The sequence below is a fragment of the Vigna radiata genome, chromosome 5, assembly GCF_000741045.1.
Source record: "Vigna radiata var. radiata cultivar VC1973A chromosome 5, Vradiata_ver6, whole genome shotgun sequence".
Lineage (NCBI taxonomy): Eukaryota > Viridiplantae > Streptophyta > Magnoliopsida > Fabales > Fabaceae > Vigna > Vigna radiata.
The window spans coordinates 25,067,700-25,084,783 of NC_028355.1; the positions used below are offsets into that span (position 1 = coordinate 25,067,700).

The 17,084-nt window shown below is 28.0% G+C and overlaps 3 protein-coding genes across 4 annotated transcripts; 1 reads left to right on the forward strand and 2 right to left on the reverse strand.

Annotated features, from left to right (window-relative positions):
• Positions 1-1,677: 1,677 nt before the first annotated feature.
• LOC106760931 (40S ribosomal protein S12) lies at positions 1,678-3,586 on the reverse strand. The gene is made up of 5 exons (XM_014644379.2): positions 3,471-3,586; positions 3,274-3,317; positions 2,245-2,533; positions 1,995-2,060; positions 1,678-1,909 (listed from the first exon to the last, which is right to left on the reverse strand). Exons 2-5 carry the CDS (start codon positions 3,279-3,281, stop codon positions 1,850-1,852), a joined length of 423 nt encoding a protein of 140 aa, XP_014499865.1. The 5' UTR covers positions 3,282-3,317; positions 3,471-3,586; the 3' UTR covers positions 1,678-1,849.
• A 5,708-nt stretch (positions 3,587-9,294) lies between these two features.
• LOC106759649 (aquaporin NIP6-1) lies at positions 9,295-12,474 on the forward strand. The gene is made up of 4 exons (XM_014642933.2): positions 9,295-9,798; positions 9,892-10,086; positions 10,665-10,726; positions 12,067-12,474. Exons 1-4 carry the CDS (start codon positions 9,349-9,351, stop codon positions 12,263-12,265), a joined length of 906 nt encoding a protein of 301 aa, XP_014498419.1. The 5' UTR covers positions 9,295-9,348; the 3' UTR covers positions 12,266-12,474.
• On the reverse strand, positions 11,962-13,298 carry LOC106759650. Of its 2 annotated transcripts, none has more exons than XM_014642934.2 (2): positions 12,914-13,298; positions 11,962-12,317 (listed from the first exon to the last, which is right to left on the reverse strand). In XM_014642934.2, the coding sequence occupies exon 1, from the start codon at positions 13,255-13,257 to the stop codon at positions 12,919-12,921; it is 339 nt and encodes a 112-aa protein (XP_014498420.1). In that variant the 5' UTR covers positions 13,258-13,298; the 3' UTR covers positions 11,962-12,317; positions 12,914-12,918. The 2 variants fall into 2 exon arrangements, with proteins under 2 accessions (XP_014498420.1, XP_014498421.1); XM_014642935.2 differs by having other exon boundaries at positions 12,198-12,327.
• Positions 13,299-17,084: the final 3,786 nt, after the last annotated feature.

The window sequence follows — 17,084 nt, forward strand, 5'->3', positions numbered from 1 at the left end:
AATTATAATATTTTACATAACAAAAATATTTTTTTTCTGTTTCAAAAAAAAAAATATATCCTTTAAATGATCAAACATTACGAAGAGAGTCACACCTTAAGGTTTTGAAGGTTTAGTAAAAAAAGAAAGAATATTATGCCGATTTTTATATTTCACATTTGCCTCCTCCACTTTTGGACAAACATCCTCAAGGCCTGCGAAATTATCTTTTACCAAAAATCGTGTTCTTTAAACATGAGATGGTAATGGCAATTATGTTCTGTTTTGTTGTTCATGAGTATGGTTGGTGAGGAAAGAGATTCAATTACAAGTTTCTCAATAATTTCGAGTTATCTGTACACTTTTGTTTGCTTTTTTATCAAAGGAAAGTTGGTGAATCATTTATTTCTTACTTTCCCTCTTTCTTAGGCCATTGGAGTTTTGACTCTCTCTAGTGATCACCAACCATTGAGCAGTGCCGGTCTTATATAACTGCTGTCTTCACTCGGCTTCTAATCTTCACGATTTAAATAACACTAAATTAATTTTACTAAAATATTAAAACATTTGCACATTTAAAATGGACTTTTATTCTTTCTCTGTCGTTTTAAAAATAATCAAGTTTTACCATCGTGCAAAGAACTTTTTTTGTGTTAATTTAATACGAATAATGTTTGCCCAACACTGGTCGAAATAACATAGCAAGTTTGTAAAATAAACAATAGACTTTCGTATTTTATATATAAATATATAAATAAAGATTTTCGTCACAGATAACTGAAAAATGCCACTAAAGATTGATGACGAATCATATTCATAATTGATCATGATAGGCATATTGAGTGAAACAGATATTATATATAAACCTTGTGAAAAGTCATTACAACACATTCATCATTGTTATCCAAAATGTAAAATCAAATCGACTTTATGTTAATTAGTATCTCATCATCTCACAATTGTTGCACAATTATTTAATCAAACGAAAAATTCATATACTATGATTTTTTTTTCAGGAGTCATTAGGTGGACTTGGCAACAATAAAGCGTTTGATGAAGAATACCGAAACATTCAACATGTTTCTAAAAAGTCTTATTCTCTCCATGATGATATTATTCCGATTCTTCAAGAAAACATATATTGTTAGAAATATTGTACTTTTAATACCGTATTGGAGTTTCTGAGGAGTTTGAAATCTAATGAATGTGACGATGGTTTTATCCCAATCTTCTAATGATATAACGAAATCGGTATAGGTGATGAGAGAAAATGAAATAATTGGATTATTCCCCTTCTATAACTCTTGAAGCCACAAAACCAAACTAAAGGTTGAAGGTTTAGGAACTTAGATGAAGCGAACTGTTCTTAAAACAGGGTAAAATTTCTGCTAACAATGAATCTAGCTAACCTACGATGGTAAATTATGATGACGAATTTGGTCGGTTCCTCAGCTATCTTGGAATACTGGCTTCTGGGTAGGCCTAACTCGAAGAGAAATCCAAATGTGTTGTTCTATTCACTAATGAACTTGGCTGGCAATAGAAAAATGCTCGTGGATTTTAGAGGACAGTTGATACGTAACTTAATGATGGTCCTAACCATTTCGGTAGTAATTTGTAGTCTCATTATCGAGATCGTAACCCTACTAACATAATTTGAGTCGTTAATGTTAAAGCAATTGACGGAACATGTCTATCTAAAAAAACACTGAAAGTCAATAGTAATAAAAAACCATTCACTCAGCAACAATGAGAATAGGTATGATTGTAAATCGTCAAAATCCCTATGCAGATACTCCAGAGGCAAAAATATTTCTCAAAGACTAATAAAATAACACCAAACTGAAACCCACAAATCTAAGCATTTAACTTAGTTAGCTTTCACGTGCTGCAGAACAACATTATAAGCTTCGTGCTCTTCGCCAAAGTCCTGCAAAATGCAAATACATAAGCATCCTCGTACATTGAAAGGCACTCCAAAAGATCACTCCAAATACAAATCAATGAAGCCATACCTTAACAACAACACATGAGCAACCAGTTACCTTCCTAGCCTTTCCTTCTGAGTCAATCTTACATAACTGAAACAAAAATATTCAACAAAAAATGTTAAAAGAATACCATGCAAGAAGACCCCATTTGTTCTTTGATGTTTAAAAACAATAAAATCCTTGTGAACATTCATCAGCTGAATTTGGAAATTGGGAGCAAACGAAAGTTACAAGGAATTTAAGTAAAATGGTTTGGCGTGTCTAAGGCACTTACACCAGCCCATTCTCCAAGGGTCTTTGCACTTGGAACTGTCAAAAGGCTAACATTGTGCTCGGCGCAAAGGGCTTTCACCAGTTTGACATAATCAGGTTGGTCACAATCTTCTGCTAGAACACAGAGCTGTGCAGCATGCTTCTCAATGATCTTGGCACTTTCGTGAAGACCTCTTGCAAGACCACCGTAAGCCAGAGATTTTCTAAGCACAAGCTGTAAAGCAGTCATGATGTCCATGGGCTCACCGGGAATGGCAGCAGGTGCCTCAGCTGCAACAACTACATCTTCACTGCATAGTAAAAGTATTTTAAACAGTCAGTAGAAACCCATACAAGAATCATAAACTCAGGAAAAGTTAATCGAAAAAAGGATTAGACCAATGCACATCATATAAACAAGTTTTACTTATGGCATCTACAAGAATTATTTTCATACTATTTGTAATGTAATACATTACACTTTTAGTTTTGTTCACCCGCATAATTTCTAATCAAGACTAAAGGGCAGCGCTATCATTCAATTCTCCACAGATCAAGTTAACGCAGGCCGTCCTTGCACATTCTTTTAACCCATTTTAATTTTTCAAAAACAACTTCCAAAACAAAAATGCCAAAACTGCGAGGAACTATAATAGACAATTGTACTCTTTATTTATTTTCAACCCAAAGAATCATGTTATGGGAGAATCACAGTGGAAATTGTAAATTGGAACAAATACTCCGTCAGGCTTCAACATCAAAACCCAACTCTAATTAATTAATCTTAACAACATGAAGGGATAAAACGATTCCAGTTTTAACCATCAACGTGTTAAGATCGAAAACCGAAACTACCAAATCGAACTTCTAGGCAAGACACAACTAAGAACAGACACTATAACTAGTACGTATATCCTCTTTACCAATCTTATTCTGAAAAAACCATTCTCGGGAAACAATAACATGACTATATATTGAATAAAAAATCAAAGCGCAGAGAGTTGCATCCATAAACCAATTAAGAAGATCACTAAGGAAAAATTGAGCATACCCTGACATTTTTCCTTGTCGAATTCAGAAGACACCTTTTGCTTCCTGCGAAAACAAAAACACCAATGCAAATCAGAGGTTTTCAACACGTCAATATGCAAAGAGATGTGGCGTTTTACAACTTAAAAGAAACTTCTTCAGTTTTATCTTCGTCGGAAAACGAGTGAGATCAGGTGACAGAGAAAACGAGAGAGAAACCTTGAGAAGTTAACGGCCGAAAGCAAACCCTAGCTGTGTGCTTCTGTGCTTCTGAAGAGTAGCAGAAAACATTGGAAATTTATATGGAATCCATAAACCCTAACTATTTGGGCCCAAAAGTCTGAATTGTCCCTCTTTATTTTAATTTTTTGTATTAAATAAAAAATTAAAATTTTAAACCTACCACTTGCTCATCTCTAATTAATATATAAAGAGTTAATTTTATATTTTTAATTATAATCAAATAGGGTTTTATTTTGTCAAGAAACTTTATTTATTGTGTAACTTGATAATAATTTAGAAACTAGGTTCTGTTTGTAATTTATTTTCTCATTTTAAAACAAAAATCAATTTCAATTCTTTTTCCAATGTTTATTTAATTTTTAAAAAGTAAGTACAAATTTTGATAAAATCTCTCAGTAAACTGTTGATCAGTTTTAATCTCTCAACAATTTTTTTATAAGATTTATTCTTTTAACAATATTTATTTAATTTTAGATCCTACTATTTGTTAAAATGAACACAAACTCCAAGTTAACTTGTATACCATAAGTTAAGATCAAATCAAACTGGAAAAGTAATTTTTTTAACTCATAATGAAATGAAATCTTATTTACTAATAATTAATTTCTAGGATTGACTCCTTATAAAGGTGAGAATAGTTATATTAACAATATAATATTATAATTCGATATTTTTTTCAAATAAGTATATACCTTATAAGTATGGATTGGGTAAACCATTTAACCTATGGGCTGGGCTCAGCTGGGCCCATTTATTTTTTCTAAACCTAAAGTGAGATTTTGAACTGTTCATTGATTCGTAATAAGAAAGGGTTGCAAATTCAATTTATTTTTCTTTTGCTTTTAAATTCACTTTCTTGAATAAATTTATAATCATTTACCATGTGAAGAATTTTGTAGCCTCTTCAAAATATAAAACATATTTTTTATCTCATAATATCTATTATCATTCAATTAAAATTAGAAAGGTAAGATTATCAAAGTGAACTAATTTTGTTATAAGGTAAAAATAAGTCAATTTAATTTACTTCACTTTTTTATCACTTTTTTTTATGATTTTTAAATTTTGTAATTCTGATTGAATGGATTAAGAATTCACTTATTTTACTAAATATTTATCACATTTAGAAAATAATATGATAAAAACATTAAATACAAATTAAAGTATTAATCTATATAATTGGTTAAACAAATTTTAAGTATAAAAATCATTCAAATATTATAGAACAGTATTTTAGTTGAAAGATCCAAATATTAAATTACATAATTAATTAAAAATAATAAATAATTATAATAAGTAATGATTGAAAAAATTATAAAACTGTTATTGAAAGGTTGTAAGTCAAACTCTTTAATGTGAGAATTATGTAGATGGAATTCAATGGTACTTATTTACACGCCCTTAACTAAAGATAAGATGATATTTAATAAAATAAAGTAATAATGATAATCCATTATTTACAGATACTGACAGATTTTATCCACGAATATCTACGAGTTCATATTTTTACCAGTACATATTAATAAAAGAGTTTGATATGCATCATTGAAAAGATAATGCTTAAAGTTCTTAATTAAATATTTTAACATGAATGGAGTTGACAAGAGAATACTTACAATGTATCCCAAAGATTTAAATAATGAAAGTCTAAGATAAAAGAAAGAATGAAATGGTATAATATGTTGGAAGGAAGCACTTGAATTGGAAGCATATAAAGAACATATAGTAAGTTAGATAAAGTGTTGGAATATGTTATATTTACATTATCTTGTGTTTTTTCTGATTAGTGGAGAAATTATGTATTAGTAAACAGCCAGGGAAGGCTTATGCATTCAACAACCCATTAGCTCACTCATATTTTGTCTTTTCTTTCTTAGAATTATAAAGTATAATAAGAACTGCACTCAATCATATGCTCTCCACTTCTGCATCATTTTAATTTGCTATAGCCCTTCTCTTTCACTTCCTTTTTCCATTACACTCATCTTCCTTTTCTTTTCCAAATACAAACATCGTCTAATCACCTAAATTAATTTTGTAGAATTAAATTAAATTTAAAATCTAATTTTCAAAATCATATTAGATTCATCCAAATTTTATTTTAATAAAAAATAGATTTATTGCATGACATTGCATAGGAGGTGTCCTTTGGCTAAATAACAATTCGTTAGGTATATATATATATATATATATTTGAGTTTCAGGTTAAACCAACAATGGTAGATATGGAGTGTTAACAGATTCATAAGGTTTGGCAATGGCATATGGGGCCAAACTTTCAGTCATCCTCACACCATGCTTCCAAGCAATCAAATGTGAGAGCGAAACGTGGAACAACTAGAGCCACTGCTCTAAAACTCATGATTAATTAGTAGGGAATGACACTGAAATTTCCTTCAACACCAAAGTATTGAGGTAATAATTAAGTGTTAATAAAGAAATTTTAAACCTAACTTTCAATAAAATGAATGAAAAAGGTTTTCTTTCTAACTTATCTTTATTAGCACTGCAAACATGATGATTGAAGGCTCCTTTTAAGGAATTGTGGTTTATAAATAGAAAAATGATATTTTAACACTATTTTTTAACACCATTTTGACACTGCACACGTGTCAAAATGTGGTTGGACGATTTCAAATTAAAAAAGTTGAGACAGGGATATATTTGGAAGAAAAAAACCAAAGTTTGTTTTTTTAATTTGAAATCGTCCAACCACATTTTGATACGTGTGCAGTGTTAAAATGATGTCAAAAAAATGATGTTAAAATATCATTTTTAAATAACGAGCATGCAGTGTATAACGTTGTTGTTTTGCAGAATCTACACATTTTTTTATAGGTGCAATTTCCTACGTCTAAGGTATCTGGTTTTGAGTCAAATCAGCTTTTTGGTTTTGCAACAGAAATAGCTAAAATGAGAGGGAGTACATTATTGAAAGCAATGAGAAAAGAAGGAGAAAAAGGAACGGTGGACATTGAAAGAACATGGTACATAGCGTGTGGAGCCAGAATTCTATATTTGAAGTAAGTTGACCAAGTGATGTGGAGTGGATCAAGTGGAGGACAAAATGATACAAAATGCCAACTCATTTTGACCATTCTTAATTTCTTCTTTTGTTGGAGTCCCACCTTTCAACATTGCAATGCATGCACTCCTTTTCAATTTCACCTCCTCTTCATTTCTAAATCAATCCCACCCTAAATATTTCTCACACACGGTTAAGTATAAACACAGTTCAAGATTACTAATTCTATGGTATATAGTATAGATCGAACGGTTGACAGTCAGGACCTTTTGATCCTGTAGTGACAATGATCAATAAGGTCAAATGGTTTTATTGATGTTAGACAATAATTGGACTTGCATTTAAGTTATATATTATTGAGCCAATAGTCCAACAGATGATAAAATAATTGAACATATCTGATTAAAATATTGATAAGCTGTCTGTGAGTAACTAACCAAATCAAAATGTAAGTTCGTTTTTATATTATTGGATCTATGCTAACTTAGGATCTATGAGGTGACTTATAAATATGAGGTCAAGATCAAAAGACAAGTACGTTCCACTCACGCTCTACTAGATCTAAATACTCAATAGTAATAACAATTCACTGAATATTCAATTGTGAAGAGAAACTCCTCAAATACATGCCTAACTTAAGCGTCAGAGTACATTTTATAGATATCTCTTCCCTTTGATCAAGAGTACAACTGAACAGTCCATATTGAATCGAAACCGAACAGTCCAAGCTAAAAGCGAACAATCCAGACTAAAAACAAGTAAAAGAGACACGCGATTCAAGCATCGAAAAAGATTAAAGTCACCTAAGAAACGTTAGTCTATCGAAACACACTAATGACAGTACATTTCTTTTTTCTTCTTATATATGCTATTCTATTCTATAACAGGTACTTCTGTTTTCAATGTTAGTCAAGTAAACTGCAGTAATGAATTCGAGAACTAAAAACAGATTGGTAAATTAATGTTTGTACAGAGGGGCATTTGCTGATGATTATGGATTAATTCCTAGAATCGAAAAAGACACGAAAGAGGAAGAAAACCACAAATGTTTGGTGCCCCATACTCAGTTACTTGGAGAAAGACACTTTTAGGGTCTTCTCTCTATATGATTTGATGTTTCAAAATGACAGCAAACAGTTTCAGAATTGAGACATAAATCTCATTAATCATTATGCTGATTCTTGAGCAGTAACACAACAATGATCGCCATGAAATCTTAGATGCATGCTACCCACAAAGCTTGTGGTTGATGGGTCGTATTCATCAATTTTGCAGATAGCATTCCATAATTGCTGCCAGAACCCTCTCTTCCTTTCACTCTCCACCAATAAGTCTTTGCTTTTATCTTAAGGAGGACACTAACTACCCAAAAAAAATTCAAATTAAAACTCAAATTTTTCATCACATTTATGAAATATCATTGGACGTAACATTTAAATATAGATTTATAATATAACATGGGTTGTAATCCCACATCCATTATAGAACTAAAATTATGACCTTACCTTTTGTGCACTTAAATTAAAATTAAAATTTATTTTTTAACATGAGTTACAACTTATTTTAGTTAAATTTATTGTTTTATACAATATTTGTTGTTTGTTAAATTTAATTTAACATTTATTATTATCATATCACTCATTAATATATAATTTTACCTTCAAGATATATTTAAATCTCTATTTATAAACTATTTTGTAAAATTAAATTATTTTTAATATAGTCTAAAAATTTCATAAATACATTACACCTTCAAACTTAAGTTTTATAAGTGTATATCTATATGTAGAATCATATCTTTCATTTATATACAGTGAGTGGCACATGGTACTATAAATATCACATCACATATCATTTTAATTTAACATGTGATAAATTTTTTTATTTTATTAAAATTGAAAAAAGATCATAAATTATAACATCTCAATATAATACTAATAACAAAATTGATTGTATCAAAATTTTTTAAATAAAAAATAAATTGAGAAGAAAGAAAAGAGACTAATTGAGATTTTTCAACATCAATAAAAAAAAGAGTGCATAATTTAACCTTTTATTATTTACTTACATCTCATTATTTTTTTTATTGTAACTTTCTATCCTTTTATACCTAAAAATAACTATTACTTTTTTTTAAAAGCTAAAGAAAGTATTTTGTAAGATATATAGTAGTTAAAAGGAGTATTTTTTTTTTTGGGAAGAGTATCCGTTTGCTGCCCGCAAAACTTTTTAATTTTAATATTTCATGTATGTTTATATGTTTTTTTTTTTGCATCAATAAAAAAAGATCACTTAATTTATATCTCTTACATGTTTGTGCCAAAAGTGTAACAATAAATAATTTTATTATTTTATACTTAAATATGGATGACTTTATTTCTTAGTTTGGATGAAATCCTTTTATAGATATTGATTTTTACAAAGTCACGTTCACACACTTGTGATGACTCATAATCTTAATTAAATAGTTTAAGATTAATTGTGCTGGGAGAAACTCCATATGGATGTTTAATTGTTTGCTTACATTATGCTATACTTAATCTTTGTAATTTAGGTGAAAATATATTTAACATGCAGAGTGAAAGAAGGAGAAATGGTGGGAAGATTATCTGACTGAAGTTGTCCGAAAATACTAAGAATTAGAAAAGAATGACTGAGGTTGTCCCACCATCCATTTCTTAATTGATTGATCTCTTGCCTACCCTACCACTGCACTTGTTCATCACTCACTACTTTTTCCTTTCTCATGCTGCAATCACTGTATATATAGATGCTTCTCTTCTCGTCTCTTCTCACCACAAACAAACAATTCTATTCTCTTGGTGGGCTATGGACAATAACGAGGAAATCCCTTCAACACCTGCCACACCAGGCACTCCAGGTGCACCTCTTTTTGGAGGTTTCACCAATGCCACCAACAGGTCTAATAACAAGAACTCTCTTCTCAAGAGTTGTAGATGCTTCACTGTGGCGGATTGGAGCATAGAAGATGGAGCTTTACCACCCGTCTCATGTTCTTTGCCACCACCTCCTCATGTTCCTTTGGCAAGAAAGATTGGTGCTGAGTTCATTGGAACCTTCATTCTCATGTTTGCTGCTACTGCCGCTGCCATTGTCAACCAGAAAACAAACGGCTCTGAGACCCTCATAGGTTGTGCTGCCACCACTGGTCTCGCCGTTATGATAGTCATCCTCGCCACTGGTCACATCTCTGGTGCTCATCTCAATCCAGCTGTCACTCTTTCCTTTGCTGCATTGAAGCACTTTCCTTGGAAACATGTGTGTACAAACTCTTATTATTTTAGTTATTTATTCTATGATAATATTTTTCTTCATTGATATATGTGATCATATGTGATTATTAAACTGCAGGTACCTATGTATATTGGTGCACAAATTTTGGCATCGATTTGTGCTGCATTTGCTCTTAAAGGGGTTTATCATCCTTTCATGAGTGGTGGAGTCACAGTTCCTTCTGGAGGATATGGTCAATCTTTCGCTTTAGAATTCATTATTACCTTCAATCTAATGTTTGTTGTCACAGCAGTTGCCACCGACACTAGAGCTGTAAGTCTATTTTTCTTCTCTTTATGCTTCCATACATTATTTATTTTATGTTCCATGATGTCTTATTGATTCTATGGATAATTTCAAATCTTACACTATGCATGAAAATTGAATACAAGTGTGAGGGAGGTTGCGACAAATCCAAAAAAATATTATTGTTGTGAGAGTGAAAGAAAGAGAGATTTAGCTGTTCTGAGGCACATGAAATTTGTTCATACATGAAGTTGTATATAATAAGTTTTCCAGTGAGATTATTATGTTTTGTTCGTATTTTAAGCATTTGAAATCTTAAACTACAGTAATATTTTCCTATTATGAACATAAAACTCCAACATCACCACTCTTATTTAAAATCAAGCACAGATCTAGAAAGATACAATTACCGGGAATAAATTAAATTTAATACTAATTAACAGTTTTTGCAGAAAAACAAAGCTGACACCTGTTTTAACAAATAAAGTATGATGCAAAAAAAAATACATGTATTCGTATTTATACATATATAAGTATAAGAATATGTATATACAAAGATTCCATCTTATGCAGCATCTAAATCCGTGATCGATATATAATTACAGGTGGGAGAACTGGCGGGAATTGCGGTAGGAGCCACTGTGATGCTCAACATCCTTATAGCAGGGTATGTCCCCATTATGTTTTTTGTGAATTATTCAAAGTACCTAAAAAAACAACAAAAGTTATTAAAAAAAAATTTATCAGATCGCCCACTTTACTAAATAACATATATTCTTACAAAATTAAGTACATGAACTTGTCATGATACTTATTTTCTCAATTTTATTAACTGAATATTAAATTGAATATTTTTTATAATCTTAAAAACTAAATAAAGATGAGAACTTTAAGCAACTGGTAAAATTTAATGGAATAGCTCCTTACAAAATTAAAAATTATATAATAATTTTGAAAAGGCAAACTAAATAGTTCACACTTATAATTTCAGATGTTATTTTAGAAGTAACTTTTAGTATACATCAATTTTGAGAAATAATAGAGTGCATTTGAACATTCAAGCTAATGAAAATAAATAATTCTTTTTTGTATGATAAATTTAACCATTTATAAAATTCTAACCATTTAACAATGACATATAATTTTTATTAGAGAAAGATGGGAAGATAATAGATAAGAGAAATTTAATACATTTTTTTTTTCATTTTCTCTTAAAAAAAGAGAAGGTTTTGGTTTTTGTAAAAGAGTTTCAGTGTAAGATCATATTTCTTTTTGGTAAGTCTCTTGTTAAATAGGATACAAAATTTCATTCAAGTTTTGATTAATTTCTCTTTTATCTAATAGTAGAATTGAATTTAAGATTTTAATTAATTAAAATTTTATAGGTCATACAAGGAATTGTTTTAATGAAATAAAATTTAAAATGTAATATTTATTTTTTGTTTAAATTTTTATCTTATGTTTTAAAAGTGATGTTTAAAAACAAATAGTTACATATTCACTTCTGAAATACAACTGTTCTATACTTAATGAGTTCCAAACATACCAATAATTTTCTAAAAACTACGTTTTTTTAATCCCCCTTAAAAATTTTAAAATAGATGGATTACAATGCAAATTATTTTATTTGTTTCTAAACTTATTTCAGTTACCTTTAAAAAATTTTAAAGTAAAGGTGATCCAAAATAACTTTGAAAGTATATTTATTATTATATTATGGTAATTTTAGCCACTTAAATCTTATGGTGAATATGTCACTTCTTTTTCACTTTAAGCTTTAAACGAAAGTCATTTTTTATAATTATTTTATGAAAAAAAAAACATATAACCCTATTATTATTTGCACAAAATAAAGAACCTTTCACCCCATTAGATACTGCTAAGCACTTTTCCAATCCAAAGTTCTCAGTTTCAAAGAATTTTTAACTGTTTCAAAAGCTGTTTTTTAACAAATCACAAAAACAAAGTTTCTTAAAACTGTCATGAAAGTTTAAATATGTTTAACAGGCCAGTATCAGGCGGTTCAATGAACCCAGTAAGAACACTAGGTCCTGCTGTTGCAGCAAACAACTACAAAGCTATATGGGTTTATCTGATAGCTCCAGTACTTGGAGCTTTAGCGGGTGCAGGTACTTACACTGCAGTAAAACTGTCCGAAGAAAACGATGATGCCAATGCAAAGGCTTCAATCAGCTTCAGAAGATGACTTGTCCCTATTGTCATCAGTCTTCATACCGTCTAAAGATCCAACTTGGAAACTGCAACATGCTAGATACTTACTTTCAGATGATAATACATAGATATTGTAGAAAGCAATCACGAAAAAATTTGGTTAGTGTATAAATTGTGAATGGAAGTGTATGATGTATTTAATGTATGGTATTAATAAATGGTGTGTGGTGCCTTCTATTTTTATTTTCTTTTTAATCTTAAAAAGGAATGTAAAATTTGACTAATTAGTTATTAAAAATGAACAAATTCATATTCAAAGTCGATAAAATCTTAAAAATATCTTCAATTATATGGTACAGAAGCATGTGAGAAAAAGGTTGTAAAAATAACGGTTTTATCTATCTAAATGACAAAGGTTATAGCTGTGTTTGGGTTAGAGATTTCATATACAAAGAGTTACACAATTTGATCAATGTAGCTAAGTCCAGTTAATGGAAAGAATTTGCGATTGAGTGAGATAAAGGCAATGAAGATAACAGAAAGAGATCGTAAATGTTTGAAAATGAATTGCAGATGGAAGAGAAGAAAAGTAATAATAAGGTCTGTAAAGAGAAGCAATTAACCATGATAAATACACAAATAAAAACAGGAAAAAAAAAAAAAAAGAGGAGAAAAGAGTTACCGAGATCAAACAAGGGAAATGGCACGCGTGTGAGGAGGCGGAGGAGATCGGAGCCAGAATGGGAAGAGAGAGAGAGCGAATGAAGCGATGCAGACGCCGAGGATGTTGGCAAGGGCGTCCCTGAGAGAAGCCCCCGAAGAGCGGAAGTAGCCGAGGTGATCGGCGGCCTCTTTGGCGGCGCCGGCGAAGAGAGAGAGGAGTGATCCGATGGAAATAGCGTGGGGGCGGTATCGTGTGAGAGAAGCAAAGGCGTAAAAGAGAAAAGTGAGGAAGAAAGACATGAGAAGGTGATAGAGCTTGTCGATTCCCAGCCACGGATCTGAGACTCCATCTTCTTCCTCCATTCCCCCTTTCTCTCTCCCACTCTCTCAATAAAAAAAACGTGATATTTTTTATTAGATCAAAATTATTTTTTTCTTTGCTTTTTAACTTTTTTGTTAAATATATTTGTAGTCTTCGACGATTTTGGTTTTAGTCTCTCCTCCAATATTAAATGAGAAACACGTTTGAAACAATAAATAAAGAAATGGACTAAAATCAAAAGTTTTTAAAGTTAAAGAACTCAATTGTATAGAGAAATTAAAACCAAAATCGCCTAAAAGTATAGGAACTAAAAACATATTTAACCATATTTTTTTTCTATTTCAATGTTAATTTTATCTTTATTAATATAGTTTTCAATTTTAATTTTTAGATTTATCATTTCAAATTATTTATTTTATAATTATTTTTGTGAGTGTACATTTTTTATAAACTTAATAATATTTTTAGTTTATTTTAATATAATGATAAGAAATAAATTTTATTTTTTAATATCATATTATAGACACATGTGGTTATTTTCACGTGTTTATTTTTATAAAACAACTATATTTTATCTTTTTCTTTAAATAAATATTAGAAAAATTTACACTTAAATTCATTAAATTAGGGCATGGAGATTGAAATTCATAGAGTAAATCGATAATTAAATAAAAAAAATGTGTAAATTAAAAAATATAACAATAAAAAATTTAAAATTAAAATAAAAAGTAATTTTAAAAATTTAAAAGATAACTAAAAAAGTAAAATTAATTAGATATACAAATTAATAATTAAAAAAAACTTTTATCTCGTCTTAAATGAATCAGAACAACATAACCTAAAACAAATTTAAGAATGATCTCTTTATTAAATACATGTAGCCACGACCTAAAATAAAAATTTTAAATATGTCATTAATATACCATATATGGAATAATTTACTAATTTATGTTGACTTAGAGCTCATCGTACTACAATCTAATATGTCATCCACATATTATATGTCAATCTAATATATTAATTATATATATTTATTTTGCATTCCCGATAACTTTTTTATCATAACTAAATTTAGTCTCATACTTATTTGTGTAATCAACATAATTATAAAACATCACCGTAAAATGTGTGGAAAAGAATTTTTGTTCGAACATTAAAACCTGGTTTTAAAATGTGAAAAAAAATGAAAGATAAAAATTGTATAAATAAGTCAAATATATTATTTTGATAAATTTTTATTAGAAAAATAATTAACGAAATATGTTATTAAATATTTCCCCTTTGTTGACTTTAAAATTTAAAATTAGGAAATATTTATAATAATAATTTTCCTAATTAAATTTTTACATTAAATATTTCCTAATTATTATTATTATATAATAATAATTTTAAATATCTTAATATATATTTGTTAACACTCAAAATTATATTTTGTCCCTGCTCTTTATAGAGAAGACTTTGACAAAATGTTTCCTCACAAAGACACTATTGATCTTGTAGGACCAATATCAAAATCGATTATACTTCTGTATTTCTTAATATAAAACACTGCCAAAATGATTAATAATTGAGTAAATAACAAATAAATTAGATAAATATTGTTCTTTATTATTGTTTTAATAATTTATTTACATTTATTTTCTAAGTTCACGTTAAACTTCTTTCCATTAAATAGGAAACAATATATATTTTATTTTAAGAATTTCAAATTCTTCTTACACGATATTTTTTTGTTGTTGGAAATACATTTATTGATGAATTTAAAATTTAAATTACTAAGAAATATCTATTTATAATAAATTTTCTTATAAATCCGAATATTATTAACAAATGATTTCGTCAACAAACTTAAATTACTAACAAATTTGCAATAAATTATTTTTTCTTATAGAGTTAACCCACTTCAAATTTTACATATTAGCAAAGACATTGTTCATGTTCAGATTGTAGGTAACCTTCTTATATAACAAATAAAACTCTTAAAAATACAAGCAAAGTTAAAAGTTATGAATTCACTCAGTACCTCTTTTCTCTCTCTCTTCTATATATTTTCTTTCTTAACTTTTTTTTTAGTTTTCTAGTGAAGTTCTTATTTAATTAAAAAGTGTTAAAATTTATACGATATGGAATTAAACAATAAAATAAAATTATCTATAAAATTACAATCATTTTATAATATCAAACTATATAAAATAACAATCAAGTTATAATATCAAGCTATATAAAAGTAAATATAAATTTACCTAGTTGTTATTTTATTTAGTTGCAATATACCGGCTCACATTTAATTATTTATTTAAATCTATTTCTTTAATTTTTACTTTATCTTATTAAATATTAATTTAAATATATTTTTTATACTTTTAAAATATACATATAATAATAGAAATAAACTAAAAGTAAATATTTTTCATTAAATAAGCAGATAAAAAAATTACTTATATGCTCAATTATTATTTTTATAATTTTTTATATGTTTGAATTATATGAATATATTATTAGTAAAGAAAAATATACATATTTTTTAACAAATCATAATGTGATTATTGAAAATGTCAAAAGAATTTATTACTTAAGAAAAAAATCTTAAGTTTCGTCAAAGAGTTGAAACAGAACTAATCTATAACTTATCTTGGAATAAAAAAGATATTTATCAACTAAGTGAATATTTAGATAATTCAAAATAATGATATGGACTAGAATATTTATATGCATATCTTTAAAAATATAGAGTGTTAAAAATTATTTTATAAATGTATTCAATTTCTTTTATGATATATTAAAATTAGAAAAAATATTGTTTCTAATTACATATTAATTTGTACATATATTAGAAAAGGAAATGGTGGGCGTAGGCCCTTTCATTTACCACAAAAATATGCTATTGTTCATACTTAATATTATCAAAGATAAACAGTAAATATATATCTCATTAACGAATAAATATTAGTATTACCGATAAAAATATGTATTATTCTATTAATACTGTTTATAGATTAATACTCAACTATCTAATTATTTCTGAAGATATTTTTTATATTCATCTAAATCAAAATATGGACCTATCTAAGATAAAATAAACTTAAATATTATAATTGTAGATAAAATCCTAAGTTTCAATTTACTATATTGTATGTTATGTTTACTAATATTGAAATTTAAAGCTTACACAAATCTTATTCTTTTTTCTCGTGTTTCTCTTTCATGTATATCTGCAGTCCGAGTAGAAGTAAAACCTCTAATAAAAATTAAAAAATTAAAAAATTAAAAAAAAAACTTCTTTAAAACATTGACCAAATGAAAAATTGGTATTAATATTTTGAAAAGATATTAAACATATAAATAATTATATATTCTAATATAAAACTCTTTAAATTATAAAAGATATTTTTTAATATATTATGAATTATTATAAAACGTAATACATATAATACTTATAGTATTATTTATATATACTCTCTATTTCTAATTAAATAATAATTGTTTATAAAACAGTCAGAATATTATACATAAATAACGTGTATCCATTAAAAAACATAAAATAAATTATTTAAGGCATATGTAAGTGAGGAGTATGTACACTTTTTTATTGTCGTCTTTCCGTAATTAATGCTTTGTCTTGTTTACTACAAAAATTAAGAAAGAAGAAAAAATTGAAAAATGAGTTTTGTTAAAAAGAAATAAGGATTATAAAAGCACAACCGAATTTAATTGACACGAAATTTTTTAAATTAAATATAATAAATTATCACAAAAAACATTTTTAATTTTATTTTAATATATATAAGTAAAGATGACACTAAATTAAATCGGACATAAATACTATCTATTTATTATTTCAACTGTAAAAAAAAATACACCTATTATT

Excerpts from the sequence above, each read along its gene's own strand:
- LOC106760931 (XM_014644379.2), bottom strand. Across the intron at positions 2,061-2,244 it reads CCCTTGGAGAATGGGCTGGT|TTATGTAAGATTGACTCAGA; the intron begins GTAAGTGCCTTA and ends TTTTTGTTTCAG. Across the intron at positions 1,910-1,994 it reads GCTCATGTGTTGTTGTTAAG|GACTTTGGCGAAGAGCACGA; the intron begins GTATGGCTTCAT and ends TGCATTTTGCAG.
- LOC106759649 (XM_014642933.2), top strand. The coding sequence starts at position 9,349 with ATGGACAATAACGAGGAAATCCCTTCAACACCTGCCACACCAGGCACT. Across the intron at positions 10,087-10,664 it reads TTGCCACCGACACTAGAGCT|GTGGGAGAACTGGCGGGAAT; the intron begins GTAAGTCTATTT and ends ATATAATTACAG. Across the intron at positions 10,727-12,066 it reads CTCAACATCCTTATAGCAGG|GCCAGTATCAGGCGGTTCAA; the intron begins GTATGTCCCCAT and ends TATGTTTAACAG.
- LOC106759650 (XM_014642934.2), bottom strand. The coding sequence starts at position 13,257 with ATGGAGGAAGAAGATGGAGTCTCAGATCCGTGGCTGGGAATCGACAAG.